Raw genomic sequence first — 23,492 nt, 5'->3', positions numbered from 1 at the left:
CTTGAAAAGTATTTTTAAAAAATTAATATATTTATTTTTAAGAAAGTGGCGAAAGGAGAGTTCTCCCTCTCTGGTCACACCAAAACTCGTGGGCACCCGATGAAGGTGATGGTTGGAAGACTCAGGTGAAAAGAAGCATTTCTTCACAGGTAAACTGCGGAACTCCCTCCCACAGGAGGCAGGGATGGCCACCAACCCGGTTGGCTCTAAAAGAGGATAGCTAGGCTCTTCCTCAGCAGCTGGAGGCAGCAACGCTCCCGAATAGCAGTTGCTGGGAGCCGCAGGAGGGCAGAGCAACTCCCTGCGAGGCCTACAGAACGCGGGGAGCGAAAGGAACCCGGAAGGCGACGCCTTTTGTGAGTCTACAAACACACGCCACGCGTCTATGGAAAGCGGAGATAGCGAAAGCGGCCGGGAGAACGAATCAACCGTTAGCTCTATGGCCTCGGCGGCGCTCAGAGCGTCGTTTCCGGTGACGTCAGAGCCGCTTCCCAGAGCGGCGGAGGAGGCGGGGCGGGAGAACGAATCAACCTGTAGCTCTATGGCCTCGGCGGAGCTCAGAGCGTCGCTTCCGGTAACGTAGGAGCCGCTTCCTGTGGTGGCGTTTACGGAACGGGTTTGTTGTGGAAGTGGGAGGAGGGGGCTGGCGGTTGGCCGGACGTCCAGCAGCCCGTGCGGTTCGCCCCGTCAGCCGTCGCCCTCATGTTCGCGGGGCGGGAAAGTGAGGGCCAAAGCGGGGCGGCGGGGCTGCCGTAATTGCGGCCGTGCTGCGCGGAGGAGCGGCGGGTTTTGTGGGGCCTCCCGTAATTACCCCTCTAAAGCTCCCTCTGAAATTGCCCTTATTGCACGCCGTGAGATCCCCGCCCCTCTGGCTTCTCCCTGGCAGCCGGTTCAAAACACCGCGCCGTCTTAACGACGGGCGCCTTGGGCTCAGGTGGGCGTTGCGGGGGCTGCGGCAGTCTTAGCCCCCGAGCCCAAGTCCTCTCCACAGAGATCTCCTGTGCTTCAGGTTGCAGGTGCGCTTCAGGTGCCTGCCTCAGTCCTAGAATTCCAGAGCTGGAAGGGATCCTGGGGGTCATCAAGCCCAACCCCCTTCTGCAATGCAGGGATCTCAACTAAAGTATCCCTGACAGATGGCCACCGCCAGCCCTCCTGCCCTGCCTCTTCCTCCTCTGCCTGCGCTGGAGTGGTGCAGTAGCTGAACAGGGTGAGCTGAAATAAAACCCCCGTATCTTCTTTCTGTTCATTGTGCAGCATTCTCTCAGTTCACTGCTCCGACACAGCGCAACATGAGGGCAATACCAGGCCTACTAGGTTGGGCTGCTGTAAAAGCGCTTGAGATAAGCGCCTGTGAAGTGTTTTGGGGGAAGCGCTACATAAACAGTGACCAGCTCGCCAGGAAAGAGGCTACTGTCCCCTTGTTAACTAAAACAGGACTGTTTAAAAGCTTGTTTCTGGTGCGTTTTAGCTTTTGCTAGATGGTTTGGGTTCGGAGGCAATGGCCCACTATCTGGGCCCCACAGGGTGAATTTGATATCGCTGTACAAAAGGGGAAATCTCAAAAGCTAACATTTAAAGGGGTAAAAGATCTGGAACAAAACAGGGGTGGAGAGGGTACTTTAATAGGGAGACAAACAGGTACAAATGTATGGTTTACTCCAGTGTGGACAGGCCCAGAGTTTGGGTAAGAGTCATGAGCTAGAAAGTCTCTAATTCAGATCTTGCTTGAGATATAAATACCCTTGGGCAAGCCAGTGTTTTCTTAATCTCAGCACCTCATTTTCTGTATGGGGATAATTTATAATACAGTGGTGCCCCGCAAGACGAAATTAATTCGTTCCGCGAGTTTTTTGTCTTGCGAAGCACGGTTTCCCATAGGAATGCATTGAAAATCAATTAATGCATTCCTATGGAGACCGCCTTCAGACCAGGTCCGGGGACAGTCTGTCCCCGGACCTCTTCTGAAGGCAGGCCGGGGGAGAACGGCAAGCTCTGGGGACAGAGGTGAAGGGGCAGTGCTCCTTCGCCTCTTTCCTCGAACCTCTTCTGTAGGCAGGCGGGGGGAGAACGGCTTTTCTTCCCACCGCCAGCCTTCAGAAGGCTGTTCTGAAGGCTGGCGGTAGGAAGAAAAGCCCTTCTCCCCCCGCCGGACTTCAAAAGAGCTGCGGGAAGTCCGGCGGGGGTCCAAGGGATTCCCTCCCAGCCTGCCCCGCTCCGCTGAAGTTTAGAGGGAGCCTGTGGGGAAAAACTCAAAAAAAATTCGTTTTGCGAGAAAGTCCCATAGGAAAATTTGTCTTGCGAAGCGGCTAAAAAATCAGAAAACCCTTTCGTCTTGCGCGTTTTTCGTTTAGTAAGGCATTCGTCTTGCGGGGTACCACTGTACTAATTTTCCTTAAAGGTTGTTGCAAGGGTTACTGGATAATACATGTGAAGTACTTCAAACACTTGGAAATATGCTGTATATATGGGAAGCATTATTGCTTTCTAAATATATTTTTTTTCTTTTGACCTGTCAAGGGAATACCAAAGTGTTAAATGCTAGACAACTCATTTGCAAGGTGCCTTGATGTTAAGGCAGTGGAAGAGATCAACTGGAAGAGATCAACAGCCATAGCTTAACTGTTTAACTGTGATGTTGAATCATGCCTCGACCAGCTCCCAATGGATAAATCTTTGCTGTCCAAAACCCTGCCCAGAGAGGAAAATACACTTGCAGTTGAGGAGCTCCAGATAACCCATACAACAAGGTAGGTAGTCTGGCATCGCCCGCTGTAAAGGGCTTTGAAGTACCCTGACAAATACTAAAACTGTTGTAATGCTGAGAGTGGACACTTTAATTGGTTAGTTGAGAGCCACTGTGATGGAGTGAATAGGTTAGCTTTGAATCTGGGAGACAGATTCTGCCCTCCAGATGTTGGGCTGCTGTGTTTAGCATTAGCAGAAGGTGTGCAAATTACACATAGCAGAGGAACACCTGTCATAGGTTCCAGGGATTGTACTAATTATGCAGCAGCAGGAGAAAGTCCGGGGAACTTTGTTCTCCGTATGTTGAACCACAAACTGTTGGGCTGTTAGCATCCAAAATGCATATGGAAAAAGTTAAGGTTTGAAAGGACTGTAGAACCCTGTGATGTCATACGCTCTGTGGCGTTTCTCTCTGTGTGGTATTTCAGTTGGTTCAGTTATTAACAGTCTTGTGAGTCTTAACAGTTAGAGCAGCAGGTGTGTTGTGTTGTGCTGCTGTTTGTCTCAGAGTCAGAGTAAATGTTAGTCTGTAACAGTTTAATCTATGTAAGATGTTCTAGCAACTAAATAAACTTCCACCTGCATTGTGTGTGTATGTACACACACGTACACACACACACACACACACACACACATATCTGCAATTGCAAGTACACTAAGTAAAAGTTATTTGGTCTTTAAACACAAGTATCTTGTGTGGTTTTTATAGGAGGAAAAAGAGAACTAAAGGGTCAAACCACCCAGGGCTGTCTTGCACATACTCTGCAAACAGGAACTAGAGTCTTAATTTCCCGCACAAACATCAGTCTCAGCAAGCATGGCCAATGGCCAAGTGCGATGGGAGTTACAGTTCAGCAGCGCATGAATAAATTACTTTAACTCTTTAGATTGATGTATATACCCTGTAGAAGTGGGCTGAATTTGTAATGTAAAAGATACTCCAAGTCTGTTTTGATGCTGTGTGGATGACTGCATGCAAGACTTAACATATGTGCATGTATTTGTCCTGGAAGACAACACTTCATGTTTGGTGATTGCTTTCAGAGTTTTCAGTAAAGTTTGTAAAAAGAACAAAACAAAGTTCAGCAACATCTGAAGGGCCACGGATTCTCCACGCCTGAGCTAAATAGAGGGTCCGTGATCAGGATGTGAAGGCTGTAGGGAAAACTTTCCATATTGTTTTGGGTCATATATGCGTTATTGTGTGCTTACACTATGCTCAATTAGAAATATTTAACATGCTTGTCTATATGCCAGATCACATGCCTCAGTATTTGAGAACAATTGTGGTGTATTCTGTGTATGGTGCAAATTTGGTGTTTTTATGAAAAGTACACAGTTGGGACAAATTGAACTGTGCCACCACTCTATCGTGGTCATATGCAATGTTAATTGTATGCTAGTGCAAGATCCCTTGCACTAGTGGATGGCATAGTTTAAAGGTTGCACAATTAAGGAATCAAACACAGCTGTTGTGATAGTGGAAGCTTGTTGCACAGCAGCTGTGTTGGCGAGCCATCTTTTGTAATCTGTTGGCGTGCAGTCTTTTGTAATATACTTGTGTTTTCCTTTGCACAGCGATGCTCCGCCAGCACAACAAGGATATCAATAAGTGACGGTGCTGCGCTGGATACAGCCCTTGGTTCTGCCATCCATGCTTTCCCCCTCCTGCCTTTGAGCAGTCATGGCCACCACAAACCCTTTGGAAAACCTCCAGGTAGAAGCCAGCTGCTCTGTCTGCCTGGAGTACCTCAAGGACCCCGTGATCATTGACTGCGGCCACAATTTCTGCCGAGTATGCATCACCCGCTGGTGGGAAGATCTGAACCGGGACTTCCCCTGCCCCGTCTGCCGCAAGACTTCGCGCCACCGCATTCTGAGGCCCAACCGGCAGCTGGGCAACATGGTGGAGATAGCCAAGCAGCTGCAGGTCACGAACAAGCGCAAGGTGCGGGATGAGAACTTGTGCGAGAAGCACAATGAAGTCCTCCGCCTCTTCTGCAAGGACGACCAGGAGGCCGTTTGCTTAGTGTGCGAGATCTCTCACGAACACCGCTCCCACACGGTGGTGACCCTGGACGATGCCTCCTTGGAGTATAAGGTAAAGTGGGGATGGGACGTGGCTGGAATCAAGTTTTTGAAAAAGACGGGAGAGGGCATGAAGACCAACATTTGATTTTGTTCATAGTACAGTGGTACCTTGGGTTACATACGCTTCAGGTTACATACGCTTCAGGTTACAGACTCCGCTAACCCATAAATATTACCTCGGGTTAAGAACTTTGCTTCAGGATGAGAACAGAAATCGTGCTCTGACGGCGCGGCGGCAGCGGGAGGCCCCATTAGCTAAAGCGGTGCTTCAGGTTAAGAACAGTTTCAGGTTAAGAACGGACCTCCAGAACGAATTAAGTACTTAACCCGAGATACTACTGTAATCGGTTTTAATATTTCTATTGTGTCTGTAAGTGACTTGGAGTCATTTCCATGAGCAATGTGATTAATGTATATAAATAACAACCAGAAACATCACCAGCCGTGTGAAGTATGCTTTTGGTGTGTATCTGCCCATTGCGGGCAGGTGTCTTTTTTGCTATCACAGTAGCACATAAACCTGCAGAGACTATACTTAACTTGATTGAATAGGGAAGCCCAAGTGGGAACTGCAAGAAAATGCTGTCCTATATTTTGGTTTGCTTGTTTAATCATTAAAGTGCTCAGCCAGCCAGCCACGGCTTCCTCCAGGGAACTATAAGTAAGCCAATTCACTCTCCCATTTTTTCTCTTCAACATAATGCTCAGCTGGTTGCTAGTGACCACTGACTATGCTCTCCGTCTGCATAGGGTTGTCTGGGTGGAGGCTGTTGTTGTTGGCTGGTGCCTCTCTTTTGTTTCTTGGTGGCTTCTGTGTTAGTTGAATTTCTGTTAGGCACTGCAGTCAGAGGTGGACTTTGCCATTAGAGGGTGTCATGGAGGTGAGGAATGGAAAGCCTTAAAAATGAGGAGAAGGAGCTTGAAATTTGATGTGAGAATTCAGTGCAGAGTTGAATGGAGAAAGGGAACACAATTGTCTTCCTATAATGAATAGGAAGGCTGGAAGAATAGCAAAATAAAGGCAGCAAATGAGAGGCACAATGTGAGTAGGTTGCTATTGTGTTTGGGAACAAGGTATGCAGCCTGCTGTAAGTGGAGTTATCCTGTTATGGGGTGGGCTACACCTAGATCCAGCTTTCTCACTTGAACCTCAAGTGTCCAAGGTGGTGCCTTTGTCCAGCTCTTGCTTACTTGCCAGGCTACAGTTCTTTCTGGACAAGAATACTCTTTTTCACGCTTCCCCAAATTCCAGCAACCTCTCCCTTGCTTGCATTACAGTAATCCCCCTGAAGATGTGAACACTTCAATTAGTGCAGAATGCATCTGGCTAAATGTTGACCGGTACGCGTTAGACTTGTGAGGTCAGCTGGCCCATAACCTGTTACACAGGGCCAACAATCTGTTGTTGATACTTCACCACACTTCAGCCAGTGTGATCAGCGGAACGTCAGAGACTTCCTGCTTTCTTCTTGATAGTCTTCTCCAGAGTTCCCAGTTAAGAAAACTCCTTACCCACGCAGTTCAATCTAAAATAGAAAAGGTTTAGCATCTCATGACACAAGACGAGGATGAACATTCTAGCTATGTTAACTTTAAGGTATGTTGGTACATCATGAACTATTCTACAGTCATACCTTATGTTACGGACGCTTCAGGTTATGTGTTTTTGGGTTGCGAATCGCGGGAAACCTGGAAGTACCGGAATGGGTTTCGCCACTCGCGCATGCGCAGAAGCGCTAAAATCGTGCTTCGCGCTTGCACAGAAGGACAAAATCGTGCCTGCGCAGACGCGGTGCTTTAGGATGCGAACGCTGTGGGTTAGCAGATGTGCCTCCATCACGGATTACATCCATAACCCGAGGTTCCACTGTACTGTAACACAATTATCTGGGCTTATAAGTAAACCTCTGTTTAAAAACCTCCAAGGAAGAAGAGTCCACCACCTCTCATAGGAGTCTTTTTTTTATAATAATAATATTTATTAAAATTTCAAACAAAATTACAAAAATACAAAAAAAATCAAAAAAAAATCAGTATTTTCATATCTTTCGTTCACTTTTTTCCCGGACCTCCTCACACCTCCCTTTTTTGCATCCCAAATCAGTTAATTAATTCAGCAAATCCTTTCCCTCTTTGTTCTTATCTTGATCCTTTTTCTTAGTATATTTTTACTTCAAATTCCCATCTATTAACAATCCATTTTTATTAACCCTTAATAACATTGCTGCTAAAACCACTTAACTTCATTCCAACATCATTCTAACATTCATTAATTTTGCAATATTTCTGTAAATAGTCTTTAAATTTCTTCCAATCTTCTTCCACCGACTCTTTCTCCCTGGTCTCGGATTCTGCCAGTCATCTCTGCCAATTCCATATAGTCCATCACCTTCATCTGCCATTCTTCCAGTATGGGTAAATCTTGGGTCTTCCAATACTTTGCAATAAGTATTCTCGCTGCTGTTGTAGCATACATAAAGAAAGTTCTATCCTTCTTTAGCACCAATTGGCTGACAATGCCCAGGAGAAAAGCCTCTGGTTTCTTCAGGAAGGTATATTTAAATACCTTTTTCATTTCATTATATATCATCTCCCAGAAAGCCTTAATCCTTGGGCACGTCCACCAAAGGTGAAAGAATGTACCTTCAGTTTCTTTACATTTACAACACTTATTATCGGGCAAATGATAGATTTTTGCAAGCTTGACTGGTGTCATGTACCACCTGTATATCATTTTCATAATATTCTCTCTTAAGGCATTACATGCCGTGAACTTCATACCTGTGGTCCATAACTGTTCCCAGTCAGCCATCATAATATTATGTCCAACATCTTGTGCCCATTTAATCATAGCAGATTTCACTGTTTCATCCTGAGTATTCCATTGCAACAGCAAGTTATACATTCTTGACAAAGTCTTAGTTTTGGGGTCTAACAGTTCTGTTTCCAATTTTGATTTTTCCACCTGGAAGCCAATTTTCTTGTCCACATTAAATACCTCCATTATTTGATAATAATGAAGCCAATCTCGCACTTTGTTTTTTAGTTTTTCAAAACTCTGCAATTTCAATTTATCTCCCTCTTGTTCCAAAATTTCCCAATATTTTGGCCATTTGGCCTCCATATTGAGCTTTTTCTGAGCCTTCGCTTCCATCGGTGACATGGGAGTCTGTTCCACTGCTGAACAGCTCTTACTGTCAGAAAGTTTTTTCCGAATGTTTAGTCGGAATCTCTTTTCTTGCAACTTGAAGTCTTTGGTTTGAGTCCTACCCTCCAGAGCAAGAGAAAACAAGCATGCTCCCTCCTCCATGTGACAGCCCTTAAGATATTTGAAGGTGGGTACCGTATCTCCTCTCAGTCTCCACTTTTCCATGCTAAACATACCCATGCCTTCAAGCGCTCCTCATAAGGTTTAGTTTCCAGACCCTTCATCTTCTTAGTTGCCCTCCTCTGCACATGTTCCAGCTTGTCAAGATCCTTCTTAAATTGTGGTGCGCAGAATTGGACACAGTATTCCAAGTGTGATCTGGCCAAGGCAGAATAGAGTGGCACTATGACTTCCCTCCTACTGCTGCATCATACTGTTGACTCTAAGTTTGTGGTCCATCAAGACTCCTAGATCCTTTTCACATGTACTGCTAGTATGCAAGGTGTCCCCCATCCTATATTTGTGCATTTGGTTCTCCCTGCCTAAGTGCAGAACCGTACATTTGTCCCTATTGAAATTCAATTTGTTATTTTGCACCCAGTTCTCCAATCTGTAAAGGTCATTTTGAATTCTGATTCTGTCTTCTGTGGCATTAGCTAACCCTCCCAGTTTGGTGTCTGCAAATTTGATGAGCATCCCCTCAGTTCCTTCATCCAGGTAATTTATAAAGACATGGAACAACAACGGGCCCAGGACAGAACCCTGTGGCACCCCACTTCTCACTTTTTTCCAGGATGACAAGGATGGGTTTGGTCAGTCAACCAGCTACAAATCCACCTAACAGCTACCTCATTCAACCCACATTTTACCAGCTTCCTCACGGAATATCACGGGGGTGTGTGTCAAAAGCCTTATGTCAGGGAACTGCCATCTGAGACTAAGGAGGTGAAAGGGCTCATGGAGGGTGAGAGAGACCATTCAGCGGAGGAGGGGACCAGCAGGGGGAGAAGTGGAGTTCCAAGGGAAAGTGAGTCGGAGGGAGGGCTCAGAGACACTTCAAGCGGGAGCAGCGGGGAGATTTCAGGACCTCCTGTAGGGACACCCACTCCTCGGCGGAAACTGTCACGCCGAGAGTCCAGAAGACGCGTTTCCGTTAAGGAGCTTTTATGCTGGAAGAAGTTCCGTAAACGCCCACTGTCCGATTCAACGAGCGATTGATGGAGTCATGTTTAAGGAGCTCCATCACAGACAGAGGTTTGGGGACTTAGCCAAACTCTGAGGGATTAGGATTTTACGCACAAGCAGCTCATCATCCCATCACAGCAATCGGACAGACCCTGAAAGCAGCTTGTGCAGAGAGGCATCATGAGTAACCCAGCCGGAGCCGGAGGAGCAGCAGGAGCTGGAGAGGGTCCAAGCCTGGAAGAAAGGTACAGAGTGTTGGAACTCCAGCTAGCAATGCAAACGGCGAGGCTAGAAGAAAGGAGGGCGCAGGATGCAGAAAAGGCAAAAGGCGCTACACTAGCAAGAAAGATGCCAGGAATGGTGCAGAAGTTTGGGGGGGACCCCAGGAACTACCAAGACTTTAGGACAGAGATGCAGTATGCTCTTGAACTGCAGTTAAATGACTTTCCCGACGAGGCATCGAGAGTGGCGTTTGTGATTGGCCATCTCGAAGGAGGGGCGAGAGATTGGGTCAGACCCCTGATGGCAAGGAATAGTGACATGCTGAAGGACGCGAGGAAGTTTTTTCGCACCATGGATTTGATGTTTTCCAGCGAGATTGAACAGGGGCTGGTGCGCAGACAATTGATGGCGTGCAAACAGGGGAGCCGATCGGTTCGTGAGTACTGGACTGAGTTTACAATGTTGATACATAGATTGGGGTGGGACCTTTCGGCGGAACCCATTCAAATGCTCTTTGAAGAGGGGCTTTCTTCGGCGGTGAAAGATGAACTTTCCCGGGCGCCCAGGGCGGAGTCTATGGACCAGCTGACCAAATCAGCGCTGACCATTGGAGCACGCCAGGAGGCAAGAGCCTTGGAGAAGCGGGAGGGGAAAGGAGAGCGTTGGAGGGATTTCCGCATTCCAGAGATTCCAGAACCAAGTTTCCCGCCAGGAGAGCCGATGGAAGTTGGAACAGCGCGCGCGCGCGCAGTTTCAAATCCCAGTGAAGGGAGGAAGAAGGAGGGAAAGAGCGCCAAGAAATGTTATCTCTGCCAGCAGCCAGGTCACTTTGCCAGAGTCTGCCCGCAAAGAAAGGAATGGCAAGGGATGGCTGGAGCTGTTGGGGGGAAGGAGGAGGAAGTCCAGGAGCCAGTAAAAGCCAACGCCTGTCTGCCTCTGTCAGGGCACTGCAGACAGGCCAAGGAGCAGTAAAAGTGCCCACTCCGGAACCTCCAAGACCAGCCCTAGTAATAGAGGTGTTGCTAGAGCTGGCAAACGGATACCCACTAAAGACTAAGGCGCTGCTGGACTCAGGCAGCTCCTGTAATTTTATGAGCAAGGAGTTTGCAGCTGAACACCAGATACAGACACTCCCTTTAAGCAACCCCCTGCAGGTCACCACGATCGATGGGAGGGAGCTGCTGGGAGGAGAAGTCAGCCTACAAACCGTCCCAATGGTTATGAGGGTGGCCAGGCACACTGAGAGGATAGCGTTCAATGTAGCCACCCTGGGAGGGGCTCCCGTCATTTTGGGAATGAGCTGGCTAGCGTTGCATGACCCGCTAGTGGGCTGGCATCAGAGAGTGGTCTCCTTTGGGTCAGCACATTGTCTGGAACACTGCAGAGAGGGAAAGGTGCCAGAAGGGGCAAAAGCCTCTCTAGCAGGGACGGAAGTGGCGGACAAAGGGAAGGTGCCCAAACAATACGCTGACCTGAGCAAGGTCTTCAGTGAAAGGGAAGCAGATAAATTACCACCGCACAGAGACTTTGACTGCCAAATTAATCTGGTCCCTGGGGCCCAGCTCCCCGTGGGCAAGCTGTACGCCATGTCAGACAGGGAAATGCAGGAGTTAAGGGAGTTTATTGATAAAAACCTGAAGAGGGGCTTCATCAGAGAGTCCAGAGCGGTGGGGGGGAGCCCAGTGTTTTTTGTGGACAAAAAAAACACGGATAAACCGAGATTGGTCGTGGACTACCGGGCCCTAAATGCCGTGTCAGAACCAGTGACTTTCCCCATGCCCAGGATTGATGACATTTTGACCAGGGTGAGGAAGGGAAAGATATTCACGAAACTGGACCTGAGAGGAGCATACAACCTGATACGAATAAAGAAGGGGGATGAATGGAAAACCACCATGTTCACCCCTTTGGGGGCGTTTGAATATCTCGTTATGCCATTCGGATTACAATCAGGCTCCGCCTGTTTTCAATCGCTCATGAACCACGTACTGGGACCTTTGCTCTACAAGAATTGCGTGCCCTTCCTCGATGATGTGCTGATATATTCAGAGAATGAGGAGCAGCATGTAAAGGATGTCAGGGAAGTGCTGAGCCAGCTGCAAGCAAACCAGTTGTGGGTGAAATTGGAGAAGTGTCAGTTCCACACCAAGGAGGTGGAATTCCTGGGGTACCGCTTATCAGACAAGGGATTAGCCATGGATCCAGGGAAGGTCCAGGCGGTGCTGGAATGGAAGACACCGAAAACGAAAAAGGATGTGCAAAGGTTCTTAGGGTTTGGGAACTTTTACCGTAAATTCATCAAGAACTTTGCCCACTTAACGGCTCCCATCACGGACTGTCTAAGCAGCAAGAAGAAATTCGTTTGGACGGCGGAGGCGGAGCATGCTTTTGAGGAATTGAAAAGGGCATTCGCTTCGGAAGAACAGCTCCTGCATGTGGATTTACAAAAACCCATGAGAGTGGAAACTGATGCCTCAGACCGGGCGGTGGGGGCGGTGCTGCTTCAGCCAGGGAGCAATAAGTCGGAATGGAGACCGTGTGCCTTCTTTTCGCGTAAGCTGAACAAATCCGAGAGGAACTACACGGTATATGACCGAGAACTACTCGCCATTCACGAAGCGTTCCGGAGATGGAGACACTTACTAATTGGCGCACAACATAAGGTGCAAGTGTGTACGGACCACAAGAATTTGGAGTATTGGAGAACGGCACGGGTGCTCAACCAACGACAAGTGAGATGGGCCCAGGAGTTCTCCAAATTCCATTTTGAAATTTGCTATGTGCCAGGTCCAGAAAACATCAGAGCGGACGCTCTCTCTCGCAAACCTGAATATTTGGAGGGGGAGGGAGCGCCGGAAGAGAGACATATTATCCCAGAGGACCATTGGGTGTGTGGTGCGGCCTGGGTGGGGCAAAGAGAACTGGTAGAGGGAACGGTAAATGATGAGTACGCCCAGGACAAGCTCAGAGGTCTAAGGAGAGAGGGAGAAGACCCCGGGGGTTTTGAAGAAAGAAACGGGGCATTGTATTACAGAGGGGCGCTATATATACCCGAAGGGGAATTGAGGGGGAGAGTACTCAAACAGCTGCACGACAATCCCACAGCGGGGCATTTTGGGCAACACAAGACCATGTGGTTGGTGACCAGGGAGTTTTGGTGGCCCAAGGTGAGGGAGGATGTACGGGAGTATGTGAGAAGGTGTGACCAATGCCAGAGAGCCAAAGGAGAAAGGCGGGCACCAGCGGGGTTATTAGAACCGTTACCCACACCAGAACGACCGTGGGAGGCGGTGTCGATAGATTTTATGACTGATCTGCCCAAATCCCAGGGGAAAACCGCCATACTAGTCGTAGTAGACCTGTTAACTAAGATGGGTCACTTTGTAGCTTGCTCACATGCAGTCACGGCGGAAGAAACAGCGAAATTGTTTGTAGAACATATTTTCAGACTGCATGGCGCCCCCTTGAGGGTGGTTTCCGATAGAGGGAAACAGTTCACGTCCAGATTCTGGAGGAAACTTATGAGCTTATTGCACGTAGAGGTCAACTTTTCGACTGCCAGGCACCCTGAGACCAATGGGCAGGCGGAGAGAGCAAACGGTATTCTCCAACAATACCTGAGGTGTTATGTCAATGACAGAGAGAACGATTGGGTCGAAAAGTTGGCACTAGCGGAATTTGCTTACAATAATGCTGAGAATGTGTCCACCGGGATGAGCCCCTTTTTGGCTAATTATGGGTGCCACCCCAGGGCGTTTCCAGGGGAAGGAGGGGAAAGATGGAGTGTTCCGGCCGCGGAACTTTTTGTAGAAGAAATGGAAGCGATCCATCGTCAACTCCAACTCAACTTAGAAAGGGCCAAGGAAGAATATAAGAGGCAGGCAGACAAGAGCAGAAGGGAAGGTGAAACAATTAGGGTGGGGAGTCGGGTCTGGCTATCAACCCAAGGGTTGCCGTTCAAGGGGGGTTGCAAGAAATTGAGACCCAAAAGATTGGGACCATTTGAGGTCATCCAACAGGTCAACCCAGTGGCGTTCAGACTCCGGTTACCGAACCACATGAAACTGCACCCAGTATTCCACAGGTCATTACTGTCACCATACAGGGGGGAAGGTGAAGGGGTATCCACACGGGGGCCAGCCATAGAAGAAAGGGAAAGCCGCAACCATGTGGCGGAAATCATCGACTCCAGGTGGAAGGGTAATCAGGTGGAGTATTTGGTCACGTGGGAAGGGGAACCGGAGTCGGAAAACACCTGGGTGAAGGCAGAGGAGGTCCGTGACGAGATCTTGATCGAAACGCTCCACCAAAGGTTCCCCAGGAAACCTCAGCCAGTAGCGAGGTTTCGGAGGGAGTACTTTGGCACCACCGACGATGAGGAGGAACTGGAGGGATTCAGGGAATCGGAGTTGGAAGGAGGAACAGACTCCGATGAGGAGGAGTACTTGGAAACCGGAGACAGCAAAAGGTGGAGGGAAGTGTTCGAAACTTCGGAAGATGAGGGAGGTTCCTTCAGGGGTTTTGCTCCCTCGCCTCCCGCAGAGGAGGGGAGGGAAGGGGGTGAAGGGGGCCCTGGAGGGGAGGTGGATGTCAGGGAACTGCCATCTGAGACTAAGGAGGTGAAAGGGCTCATGGAGGGTGAGAGAGACCATTCAGCGGAGGAGGGGACCAGCAGGGGGAGAAGTGGAGTTCCAAGGGAAAGTGAGTCGGAGGGAGGGCTCAGAGACACTTCAAGCGGGAGCAGCGGGGAGATTTCAGGACCTCCTGTAGGGACACCCACTCCTCGGCGGAAACTGTCACGCCGAGAGTCCAGAAGACGCATTTCCGTTAAGGAGCTTTTATGCTGGAAGAAGTTCCGTAAACGCCCACTGTCCGATTCAACGAGCGATTGATGGAGTCATGTTTAAGGAGCTCCATCACAGACAGAGGTTTGGGGACTTAGCCAAACTCTGAGGGATTAGGATTTTACGCACAAGCAGCTCATCATCCCATCACACCTTACTATGTCTACAGTGTTTTCCTGAACGAACAAGTTTGTAATTCCATCAAAACGAAATCAGATTGGACTGACATGACTTATTTTTGAGAAACCCATGCTGGGTCTTAGTAATCACAGCATCCTTTTCTAAATGCTCATAGACCGACTGTTGAATTATCTGTTCTAGGCCCTTCCTTGGTAATGATTTTGGTAATGATGTCAAGATCACCAGTTGGTAGTTACCTGGGTCTTCCTTTTTCCGCTTTCTGAAGATGAGGTCATTCCATTCTGGAGACTGTAACCTTGATTTATGGAGCTGTTGTGTCTGTTTGTTTGTTTTTTGGCCAGTGCAGGAAGCAAGATGGGTGGTTCTTATGCTCATGACTCGTACTCTTTAACTGCTATCCCTGTGCTAGCTCCTAATTATGCCATCTCCTCTTTCAAGCAGGAAAAGCTGCAGAAATGCCTGGAGCCACTTGAACGAAAGCTGCATGAGATCGGCCAGTGCAGATCCCGGGAGGAGAAGAAGCCCGGGGAGCTCAAGGCAAGTGCTGCATGCTTTGGACTGTATCTCTTTCACTTGGAATTTTCTCCCAAAGCAAATGCTGCAGTGGAAACCCTGGGAGCCTTGCTTGAATTTCAAGTGGACTACTACTTCAAATGGGACGCGGGTTGCGCTGTGGGTTAAACCACAGAGCCTAGGACTTCCCGATCAGAAGGTCGGAGGTCTGAATCCCCGCGACGGGGTGAGCTCCCGTTGCTCGGTCCCTGCTCCTGCCAACCTAGCAGTTCGAAAACACGTCAAAGTGCAAGTAGATAAATAGGTACCACTCTAGCGGGAAGGTAAACAACGTTTCTGTGCGCTGCTCTGGTTCACCAGAAGCAGCTTAGTCATGCTGGCCACATGACCCGGAAGCTGTACGCCGGCTCCCTCGGCCAGTAAAGCGAGATGAGCGCCGCAACCCCAGAGTCGGCCACGACTGGACCTAATGGTCAGTGGTCCCTTTACCTTTACCTTACTACTAGTAGTAGTATTAACATTTTCTCTCACTGAGGCAACTCAAGGCGTCTTTATGAAAACAAAAAACAAACTTTCATTAATATCCAAGGTGTAAAGCAAAAACACACACGTTAAAAACAACAGTACATCACGTGTGCTTTAAAAGGCCATATATCATTAACAGCCAAAGGCATGGTTGAAGAGGAATGTTTTTGTGTTGCTATGCTTTGTTACGTTGATATGTAACAAAGGCACCAGGGAAACCTCCCTGGGAAGAGCATGCCACAAATAGGGAGCCACTACAGAAAAGGCCTGTTCTCATGTTGCCACCCTCCAGTCCCCTTGTGGAGGGGGCACACAAAGAAGGCTTCAGATTAGTTGCAGAGTCTGGGTCGGTTCATATATGTGCTGCTGGCTCTTCTTGCCTAAGTGCAGAACCTTACATTTGTCCCTTTTGGAATTTATTTGGTTAGTTTTGACCCAGTTCTCCAATCTGTTGGAAGTCATCTTGAATACTGATTCTGTCTTCTGGGGCAGGGGCTACCCCTTCCAGTGTGGTGTCATCTGCACATTTGATGAGCATCCCCTCAATATAAAGAGCCCAGAACAGAACCCTGCAGCACCCTACTTGCCATTTTTTCCCAAGATGACGAGGAACTCTTTGGGTTCTGTCTGTCAACTAGCTATAAATGTAGCTCGTTCAACCCACATTTTACCAGCTTCTCCACAAGAATGTCACAGAATTCCCATGCTCCACCGAGCTTGTAACTGCTATTGAAAAAAGAAAGAAAACTTAATAGGAAATAACTTAATAAAACCACTTGCTGTATAAAATAAAAGCTGGTACAGTCATACCTTGGTTTTCGAACAGCTTAGTTCTCAAACGTTTTGGCTCCCAAACACCAAGTGACAGTTCTGGTTTGCAAGCTATTTTTGGCAGCCGAACGTCTGACAGGGCTTCTGCAACTTGCAGTTGGCTGCAAGTTGTACAGAAGCCGCGCTTTGGTTTCCGAACATTTTGGGAGTTGAACAGACTTCCGGAACGGATTCCATTCGACTTCCAAGGTACGACTGTCTGTGATATTTTCATTTGCTGTGATACACCTGCACCAAGATTCCCTCAAAAAATAAACGCTGAGCACAGGCATTTGGAATATATAGTTAACTATCTCAAAACTCTGTGCTACTTTTTGTTGCTGGTCGTTGGGCAGGAAATACCCTTCTGCCCCCACCAAAACGAACCAATTATAAAAAGGAACACAGTAGCACACCGGAAAATTGTAATGTACCAGAACTGCATACTTTGGGATAATGTGCTCTTTTTTCCCTTCCATTTAGTTCTGACAGTTCTTTATGCTCCATTGCCTTTAATTTCTTTTAGTTTTAGCTCCTCTAGAAATTGCTTTTGATGATGATGATGGTGATGATAAAAAATGTTTTGCAAAACAACAACAACCCACAAAGCACCCTTCAAACAACTTGTTTGTGCATTACTATTAGTAACAGCTAAGAAGCCACATCTGCAAGTGTGTGGGAGAACACAAGGATTTGTCTTAGTGATACAGGTGAAACTGTGTAGCCCAGTATGCTGTGTAGCCACATTTGTGTATGTAATGTTTATGCTCCTCTTATCCTCTTTGCAAAGCCTGGGATAGCCGACAGTTGTAGAAATATACCAAAGCATATTGAAACAATTTAAAAAATACAACAAATGTATGCCAACTTTACAGTGGCAGCAGCAAGCAATTCACTCTTTCAGCATTAGTACCGTTGGGAACCCAGAAACAGCGCAGGACCATTTCCCGGACCTTCCCCTGCTGGGTTTTGTCCCTCTCATTTGATATTCAGAAGTATACTGCCTCTGAACAAGGAGGTTCAGTTTGGCTAAAATGGCTGACAGACTTGGCCTAAATGAATTCGTCTAGTTCTTTTTAATATTGCATTGAGATGCCATAGTACCGCCCATAGTAGAGAATCACATTACAATGGCCCCTCCTGTTACATACCGCTCTGGATATGTAACTTTGGGGTTGAGAATGAGGCAAACCCGGAAGTGTATACTTCTATACACTTCTATTGTGTATATTGTGTATACCTCTATTGTGCTGTGCGCATGCGCAGAAGCGGCGCCTCCAGTTACGAACTTTTTGGGGTAAGTACGGACCCCCGGAACGAATTAAATTCGTATCTGGAGAGTCTACTATATTCCAAAAAATATTAGATTACCACACTTCATAGCCAACTTTCCCTCCAACTCTAGGTGGTACACAGTGGGATTACTCTCCTCTGTCTTCACAAAACAATTGGTAACCTTCCAATTTCAAGAGGAGCGCCAGCGTTAGTCTCTTGGAGCACAAACCACAAAGATTCTTGTGACACTCTAAAGGTTGACACATTTATTATGATGTAAGCTTTCATAGACAGAATCCTCCTCAAGACATTATCATCATTCATCTGATGAAATGGACTTTGATCCACTAAATTAGTGCTCAAGGTGTCACAAGGCTCTTTTTGTTGTTTCTGTACAGTAAGTTGGGCTGAGAGGGAGACTGCCCCAAGGTCACCCAGTGAGAGTCGCAACTGAGCAAGTACTTGAATTTGGGTCTTCCTGGGTGTCACACCGCGGTTTTGTGCTGTGTGAGGAAGTTCCCTCTTTCTCCCAATCCTGAGCATCAACCTCATTGGGTTGACCTCATTGAGCCCTACCTAAACCCTGTCTCCCATCTCCCTGCAGCGGAAGGTTGAGGACCGCCGCCAACTCATCATCCGAGAGTTTGAGGAGATGCATTTGTTCCTGGAGGAGGAGCAAGAAGTGCTGATGCAACACCTGGAGGACGAGGAGAAGGAGATCTTGCAGAAACTAAAGGACAATGTGGCTGAGCTGTCTGAGCAGCGGGTCTCCCTCAACAGCCTCATCACGGAAATCGAGGAGAAGTGTCTGCAGTCAGGCATGGAGATGCTCAAGGTGGGGTGTGCATCAGAGTCTGGAGGGGGCGGCATCTCCTTCATCTGAACAAATGCTGCTTGGAACATCCCATTCCTCAGCAGCCCTTGAGTCTGCCTCCTTCCCTTACTTTTTTCTAGTGCTTTAAGGAGTAGTAAACCACCAGTAAAGCTTAAGGCAGGTGGTAAATCAACAGTAGATTAAAACAGACTTGAATTACCGTATTTTTTGCTCTATAAGACTCACTTTTTCCCTCCTAAAAAGTAAGGGGAAATGTGTGTGGGTCTTGTGGAGCGAATGCAGGCTGCGCAGCTATCACAGAAGCCAGAAGAGCAAGAGGGGTTGTTGCTTTCACTGCTCAGCGATCCCTCTTGCTGTTCTGGCTTCTGAGATTCATAATATTTTTTTCTTGTTTTCCTCCTCGAAAAACTAGGTGCGTCTTGTGGTCTGGTGCGAGCGAAAAATACGGTATCTTTTGCACCCACGGATCTGAAAGAGAGAGCCTGCTTCCCCTTTTTTCCTCAACTGCAGCCTGATAGAGCAGATAAAGCTCTAAAGAGGACTTTCTTAGGAAGCAGTGATTGCATGTGATTGCAGAGATCATTTGCCTCAACCAGTTTCCTGGAAATGCAGTGCTCTTGGCTTGGGACCACTGTGGAATGGGGCTCATGGGCCTTCATGTGGGGTTTTGGTTCCATCACTGATTGTGCAACTCAGGGGGATGAGAGTAGAACAAAGGGTCAATGAATTCTAGTCTTGCGCCAGCCTATTTCTGTTCCCCGCTTCCTCCACCTCCCATCTAATGTTTCCACAAGGGTCTGTGAACCCCAATTTCTATAGACCCTTTGGATGTGAATCTGTATGCCTCTTGTGGGTAGCAGGGCAAGATGCGTAGGGCTCTAGCTTTCTGTAGTCGACATGGAAGCATGAAATCCAGTGTAAGGTCATCAGAATTGGTTTGCTTTGTGAAGGCAGATCCTTGGATAGATGCATATAGCTGATATTTCAGGACATTACAGTGGCAGGCTGGAAGTTGGTGTGGTTTGCACAAAAGGTCCAACACTTGAATCTTTTTGGTGCGTTTGGGTTTTTTTAAATTTGCCTGTGCTTTTTTAAGCTAAAACAGCAGAATAACATGTGTTGCTTTAACCAAAGGTGGGATCTTGCTCATTTCACCAGTCTGCATAGATAGATTTTACTTAGCGGTTGGGCTCCTTAATGACTACACGACTCTTAACCATTTTTATTTCTTGTCCTTCTCATGCAGGATGTGAAGCACACCCTCGAAAGGTAAGGAGCAAATTCTTTGGTCATCACAACAGCCTCACTGCCTCTTAATATGGGGTCCTATGAGGTGGTCCTTGTCATAAACAGCTGTTGGACAAGCATTTGTCCTGGTTTGACACATAAAATGCTCTTTTAAAGACTGCTGGTCTCCTTACCTCTTGAAGGAGCGCTTCCAATGGATGCCTTTGCTTTCTGAAAGGAGGTGGGCAGCTACCAAAAACAGGGCCTTCTCTATGGTGGTGCCATCCGCCTTCACACCTGCGGAAAGCTCTCCCCAGAGAGGTTTGCCTTGCAACCTACCTTACTGTTCTTTTGGCATCAGGTGTGGTTGAAGGTATGAAAGGCCCCTGCTTTGCTGAAGCAAATACTTGTAAGGACAAAAGCAAGGGGTTGGATCTGAAAGTGCCACTTCATTCCTAGTGGGAGTCCTTCCAAGAACAGATTGGCCTTTGATCGAGGCCAAGGCTAGTGGAAATGCGCCTAGAACAATGGGAGTTTCGAAGACTGCCAGCAGGGTTTCCCAAAATTGGGTCTCCAGCTGTTTCTGGACTACAGTTCCCATCATCCCTGACCACTGGTCCTGCTACCTAGCGATGATGGGAGTTGCAGTCCGCAAACAGCCGGAGACCCAAGTTTGGGGAAACCTGGTGAAAACTAAATAAGACCTCCCTGAAAATAAACAAGTTGCTCAATTATAGCCTGGGAGATGATTCACTCCCCCCCCCCCCCCCGGAGATTCTTTTATATATTTATTGTAAGAATTTTTTTATAACTGCCTTTCAATCATATTCCCAGGACAGTTTACAAAAATAAAAAAGCATATACATAAAGCATACCAAACTAAAAGGCACAAAAAATATGTAAAAAGCAGCATAAGAGAATCAGCAGAATTAAAAGTACTTGTGACTTGCCCTCACCCAACTTGCTCTGCTCTATTTCTTGCAGATGTGAAGAGGTGCAGGCCCAGAAGCTGAACTTGGTCTCCATCGAGCTGGAAAAGAACTTCTGCAACTTCCCCAGGCAGTACTTCGTCCTGCGCAAAATCATCAAGAGGCTCACAGGTAAGTTGGTGTGGTGCCACATCCAGGCATTTTTCGTTTTGGTTGGTGTGGGGGCTGGGAGAATTGGGCCTCTTCTCCCTTGCTCATGGATCAGGGGGTTTGTCCACAGTGCCAACAAAACTCTTTGAGTTTGGAATAGATTCTGCAGATTAGCACCATCCAAGCAATTGAGCTTAATTCTGATCAGTGCACACGCAACTCAACTCTGTCCAGGAGAGGTGTGCTAGAATTGTTGATAGTGGGAGAGGAACAGTATTAACCTTCCTCAATCTGATGCACTCCAGATGTTTTGGGACACACACACACACACACACACACACACCACCCAGCACAGCCAGTGGTCAGCAGTAACAGGAATGATACAGTCGTACCTTGGATCCCAAACGCCTTGCGAGTCAAATGTTTTGGCTCCCAAACGCCACATACCCAGAAGTTCGTGTTCCGGTTTGCAAACGTTCTCTGGAACCTGAAAGTCCGACACGACTTTCATGGCTGCTGATTGGCTGCAGGAGCTTCTTACAGGAGCTTCCTGCAGCCAATCGGAAGCCATGCCTTGGTTTCTGAACATTTTGGAAGTTGAACAGACTTCCAGAACGGATTCCGTTCGACTTCCAAGGTACCACTGTAGTTCAAAATAGCTGGATGGCCTCCAGCTGTGGAAGACTGGTCTGTATGTAGAGAAATGGCTGGAAGCAGAGGAAGAAGGAAGAGTAGTCATGCAGGTTGAATGTTCTTGAGGATGTCATGCCTCCCCTGAAAAGCAAAGAAGAATGCAAAGTTAATTTTATGGCAAAACTAGGATAGATTATTAAATCTGTGTTAGAATATATTCTGGGTAAACAAACCAACCCGTGTGTTGCAAAATATGAGTCCGCAATATCAAAAGCAACACGATGGCCAGAAACAATAACAATGTGAACAACTTTATGGAATAATTCAAAACATCAAAATTAACAAACTGAAGTCTCTGGAAGTCCTTAAATGAATCATGGTGCCAGACTTTACCCAGAAGATAGCAAGCTGTGAAGCTTTGTATAATCAGCAAATGTCCAATTCTGATGTCCAACTCTGAACTCTGCTGAACAGTGTTTCCGGATAACAACATGGGAAAAAATTTATAACTTATCTAGGAGACCATTGTAAGCGGATGAAAACATTAGCAGGCTTGCAATAACACTTGTAATGCAGCAAACATTATGGACAAAATGGAGAGAGATAAAATATGGTTATGAAATAATATGCAGTTGTAAAGGTTGCCAGTAGGGCCCATGGAGGGGAAGGTGGGAAGTCCAGATATTTGGAAAAATCTCTAAATATGGACATGTATTTTGTGTTGTATTATTACAATTCTATATTTGTAAAACCAAATGAAAATTATTTCCAAAAAAAAAAAAAAAGCATCCTGAGCCATTGAGGCCTGGCCACCGTTGCAGCCGAGCCTGAATGAACGTCTCTCCCTTTTCCTGCAGGAGATTTGACCCTCGACCCCGAGACGGCCCATCCCAACTTAGTGCTCTCGGAGGACCGGAAGAGCGTCAAGTTTGTGGAGCAACGCCTGCGAGACCTGCCCGACAGCCCGCGGCGCTTCACCACTTACCCTTGTGTCCTGGCGACGGAGGGCTTCACTTCCGGCCGCCACTACTGGGAAGTGGAAGTGGGCGAAAAGACCCACTGGGCCCTAGGGGTCTGTAACGAATCCGTCAGCCGCAAAGGGGAGACGACCTCCCTGCCGGAGACTGGCTACTGGCGGGTGAGGCTCTTCAACGGGGACAAGTATGCGGCCACCACCACCCCCTTCACGCCCCTCAGTGTTGCCACCAAACCCAAGCGAGTGGGTGTCTTCCTGGACTACGAGGCCGGCAGGCTTTCCTTCTACAATGTGACGGACCGCTCCCACATCTACACTTTCACCGACACCTTCACGGAGAAGCTGTGGCCTTTTTTCTACCCAGGAATCCGTGCCGGACGCAAGAATGCTGCTCCCCTCATCATTCGGCCTCCCACGGACTGGGAGTGACAAGATGGCCGATTCTTCTCCCTCTGCCCCCCGCAACCTCGTTCTAGGATTAGCCCTCAAAGGTGGTTTTTAATTGAAAGAATTTGAAAAAATAATTATTAGAGCATAAAGGAAAGTAGAAAATATCAAATATCTGTTTCCCACCCACCCCCAAACTAAATTATTAATCTAAATATCTTATCAAATGTGTTGAGGGAGTTATTTAAGGCAGTTTCTCAGTGGAGAAGGACGCAAGGGAGCAGGAAACCAAGCTGGAAATGGCAGAAGGAAACGTGGGAAGGCTTTCAAAAACACCACTGAAGGGGGCAGGGGAACCCTACAGAAATGTTGGTATTTATCTTTTTGGCTTCACATTTTCTTGAAGGGAATATTCCCCCAAAAGCAAAGAGCCCATTTTGGAGCAGTTCGGCTTTTGTGGAGGCCAGTGAAGAAATGGATTCCTTCTGCTTTCCCAAACCTCAAACGGGGCTTAAATCTGAGACGGTGATGCTGAAACTTAGGGGGCGGGGTGGAGAAAAACCAAGCCACACTGTTTGCATTAGCTGTGGGCAGAGCTGGTCAGAAATGTGTGTGTGAATGCGAGCGTGGCAGACGTGTGCTACATGGGCAGTGGAGGGAAGTGACCTGTCTGAAGGGATTCATCATTGCGTGTGTAGACTGCAGAAACCATCTCTTTTTCCCTTCGCTGCTCCTTCTGCACCTTATTCAGTGTATGCAGGAGCAGCCTCCTGTAGTCTTGGTAGAGTGTTGTAATGTACCGTATTTTTTGCTCTATAAGACTCACTTTTTCCCTCCTAAAAAGTAAGGGGAAATG

The 23,492-nt window shown here is 47.5% G+C and overlaps 1 protein-coding gene across 2 annotated transcripts; it reads left to right on the top strand.

The window, feature by feature from the left end:
• The first annotated feature begins 960 nt into the window (after positions 1-960).
• TRIM39 (tripartite motif containing 39) lies at positions 961-22,858 on the top strand. Of its 2 annotated transcripts, none has more exons than XM_053378545.1 (8): positions 961-1,207; positions 2,518-2,747; positions 4,324-4,846; positions 14,818-14,913; positions 18,104-18,334; positions 19,581-19,603; positions 20,546-20,661; positions 22,131-22,858. In XM_053378545.1, exons 3-8 carry the CDS (start codon positions 4,430-4,432, stop codon positions 22,676-22,678), a joined length of 1,431 nt encoding a protein of 476 aa, XP_053234520.1. In that variant the 5' UTR covers positions 961-1,207; positions 2,518-2,747; positions 4,324-4,429; the 3' UTR covers positions 22,679-22,858. The 2 variants fall into 2 exon arrangements, with proteins under 2 accessions (XP_053234520.1, XP_053234519.1); XM_053378544.1 differs by having other exon boundaries at positions 14,815-14,913.
• The last annotated feature ends 634 nt before the right edge of the window (positions 22,859-23,492 follow it).

Source organism: Podarcis raffonei, chromosome 2 (assembly GCF_027172205.1).
Source record: "Podarcis raffonei isolate rPodRaf1 chromosome 2, rPodRaf1.pri, whole genome shotgun sequence".
Classification (NCBI taxonomy): domain Eukaryota; kingdom Metazoa; phylum Chordata; class Lepidosauria; order Squamata; family Lacertidae; genus Podarcis; species Podarcis raffonei.
This window is presented reverse-complemented; position numbering and strand designations above follow the sequence as displayed.